Source organism: Meleagris gallopavo, unplaced genomic scaffold, assembly GCF_000146605.3.
Source record: "Meleagris gallopavo isolate NT-WF06-2002-E0010 breed Aviagen turkey brand Nicholas breeding stock unplaced genomic scaffold, Turkey_5.1 ChrUn_random_7180001865639, whole genome shotgun sequence".
Taxonomy (NCBI): Eukaryota; Metazoa; Chordata; class Aves; order Galliformes; family Phasianidae; genus Meleagris; species Meleagris gallopavo.
The window spans coordinates 2252-5238 of record NW_011130958.1 but is presented as its reverse complement, the minus strand read 5'-3'; the positions used below and the strand labels follow the sequence as shown (position 1 = coordinate 5238).

Sequence of the window (2987 nt, the reverse complement as noted above, 5' to 3'; positions counted from 1 at the left end):
CTCTGCCCCTGAGCACCGTCCTGCACCGGCACCGCAGGCGGGCGAAGGATCTGACAGCTCCGGCGTGGGATGGGCGCTGTTGGTGCTGCCGCCCACCGTAGACCCCAGGAGTTGTGTTGCATCGTGGCACGGGTGGGGACAGAGCCGATGTGCTCCTGTGGCACGGTGGAAGGTGGCAGCTGCCTCCGGGCACGGCGATGCTCTCAGATGCCTTTTCCCTGCATGCTGGGTGTGGGCTCGGTGCCGGTGCAGCCCCTCTCTACGTGGGGTACAGCTCAGTGGCTCCGGCGCCTTGACTGCAGCACCACTGGTGGCTCTTGTGGGCTCCCACCCTGCCAGGGCACGGCTGGCTCCACTGTGGCAGGAGCCAGTCCTAAATGCCAATAAAATGCCCTTTGCCAAGTTTTTCTTGGGGACGTCCTGCCGGAGGGACAGCTGCACGGGGAGGGGGTGGCACAGGGGACAGGGGCTGAGCAGTGTTGGTGCTGTGGGGCAACCGGCACGCAGCGTCCCCAGGGCGGACTCCGGGAACCGTGTGGGGTCCCAAGGGCCCCCTGGCTGCTGGTGGTGCAGCAGTGGCTGTGTGCCCTAGGGCTGTTTTCCCCATGTTGTGCGGCATGCTGAGCTGAATCCACACTTGTTTGCTTGTGGAACCGCGAGCGGGAGCTGTGCAGGAGCACACGTAGAATTGGGCTTTTATTGGCACGGGGCAGAGCAAGACGCAGCCCCCGGGTGCAGGATGAGGCCTCGCTCCATGCGTCACTGCCTGCAGAACCCCTGGTGCGGCTGTGGCTGGGGGCCCAGCCCTGCAGCCCCTGGACTCCAGTTTATCTTCTCTGCAGGGCTGTGGGGCTCCCGGCTGCGTTTCCTGTTATTGCGTTTTGATGCCGGGGGGCCGGTGGCCACGGAAGGGAGGGGGCCGGGGCTGTGCTTGCTGCCGCCCTTCCCTTGGCAGCCAGGCACCTTCCGGCCCCAGGATGGGTGCAGCCCCCGGGGGAAGGGAGGTGCAGAGGGGCCACAGTGTGGGGCTGCTGGTAATGGGGGACTGGAGTGGTCGCTTGGGGGCAGAGGGGACATGGGGGGCTGGCCCCGGAATCTGCACTGAGCTAGAGCCAGGGGATGTCCTGCGTATCCAGGCACTGCTACCAGGGCTCTGCAACATGCTTGCTGAGCTTGGGAGCAGGGACATCACTGGGTATGCCAGTTAGAGTGAGGTGTGAGCTCGGCAACGTGACCAGGGACACTGGTGATGGCACAGCTGTGGGCACAGCCGTGGCATGGTAGTGGGACCGGGGACACCGGTGGTGGGCACTGCTGTGGCATGGGGATGTGACCAAGGACACTGGCAACGATGAGACTGTGGGCACGGCTATGGGACAGGGGCATCTCCAGGGACACTCATCACGAGAAGGCTACGTGCATGGCTGTGGCATGGGGACGTGATCAAGGACATCGCCTCTGGTGAGCTTGGGGACCGGAGACACCACTGGGACATCAGTCACGGTGAGTCTGTGTGCACAGCTGTGACATGGAGACGTGACCAGGGACTCTGATTGTGGTGAGGCCGCGGGCACAGTTGTAGTGCAGGGACATCAGCTCCAACTGCTGCAGGGCTGTGGGCCCCCGGGTGCTCAGTGCCATGGGAGCAGCCCTGGTACCACCACAGCACTGCTGCACTCTCACAGCTGCTGTTCCCTGGGAGCAGTGCCTGATTGCCCCACGTGCTGTGCCCAGCCAGCGAGAGCCGTGGGAGCTGGAGGACACCAACCACCTTCTGTCCTATGCATCTGTCCGCCTGTCTGCCTGCTACTCCCTTCCTTCCTCTATCCCATCCATCCACACATCCCTTCACTCCTCTTCCTTCCATCCATCCATCCATGCATGCATGCATCCATCCATCCATCCCTCCACCCATCTGCCCATCTCCCCCTCCTTCTATCTGTCCCATCTATCCGTCCATGCATCCCATCTATCCATCTATACCATCCATCCCTCCACCCATCTGTCCAGCTGTCTGTCTATCCAGGCCCCCATTTTCCCTCCCTCCCTTCCATCCATCCAACTGTCCCCCCTCTGTCTGTCTGTCTCCCCGCCCCACCGCTCGCGCAATGCCGCTGCGTGCCGGTGCCGCTCGCTCCGCCCGCTGGTCGCCGTGACAACGGGAGGCGGAGCCGAGGGGCGGCCGGGAGCCGCCGTTCGTTGTGTGCGGGTGGAGGGGGGGGGTGAGAAACGGGGGCACCCGAGAGGGGTAGGAGCACAGGGGTGGGCGATCTGTGCGTGCACACGGGGGTCTCGCCAGCCCTGAGCAACCCAAGCACCTCTCCCGGGGCATCCATCCCTGACTGTCCATCCCTGAGCATCCATCTGTGAGCATCCACCCCAGGCGTCCATCCCAGAGTGTCCATCTCTGAGCAGCCTCCCCTGGTGTCCCCGCAGAGCTGTGCTGGTGCAGTGCTGGTGCAGATCCCCACAACCCGACATGGAGACACGGGCGGAGAAGGGCGAGGAGGGCGACGGCGCGCGCATCACGGCTCAGCTGCTGAAGGCCAGCACCGGGGAGTTTGCTCTGGAGTCCATCCTGCTGCTGAAGCTGCGCGGCCGCGGCATCGCCGACCTGGGCTGCCTGGGCGACTGCACCAACCTGGAGTGGCTCGACCTCTCCGGCAACGCCATCTCGCAGCTGGGCCCGCTGGCCGGCCTCAAATCGTTGGCCGTCCTCAACCTCTCGCGCAACCGCATCTCCAGCCTGGAGCCGCTGGGCTCCTGCGAGAGCCTGCAGAGCCTCAACCTGGCGGGCAACCAGGTGAGCAGCCTGCAGCAGCTGCGCTGCCTGGCCGGCCTGCGGCGCTTGGAGAGCCTTCGGCTGCGCGACGCGCTGGGCCAGCTCAGCAACCCCGTCTGCGCCACCGCCGCCTACCGCGCCGCGCTGCCCGAGCTGCTGCCCGGCCTGCGGGACATCGACGGCGAGCGCGTGTCGGGGCGAGGCA

The 2987-nt window shown here is 65.5% G+C and overlaps 1 protein-coding gene across 1 annotated transcript in view; it reads left to right on the top strand.

Moving 5' to 3' along the window:
• Positions 1-6: 6 nt before the first annotated feature.
• Positions 7-2987, top strand: part of LRRC61 (leucine rich repeat containing 61) — a 3542-nt gene continuing 561 nt past the window's right edge. The window contains 3 exon segments of the mRNA XM_019611151.2: positions 7-1503; positions 2437-2984; position 2987. The exon segment at position 2987 is cut by the window's right edge and continues 561 nt beyond it. Of these exon segments, the coding sequence (XP_019466696.1) occupies positions 2480-2984; position 2987 (506 nt within the window). The 5' untranslated portion in view covers positions 7-1503; positions 2437-2479.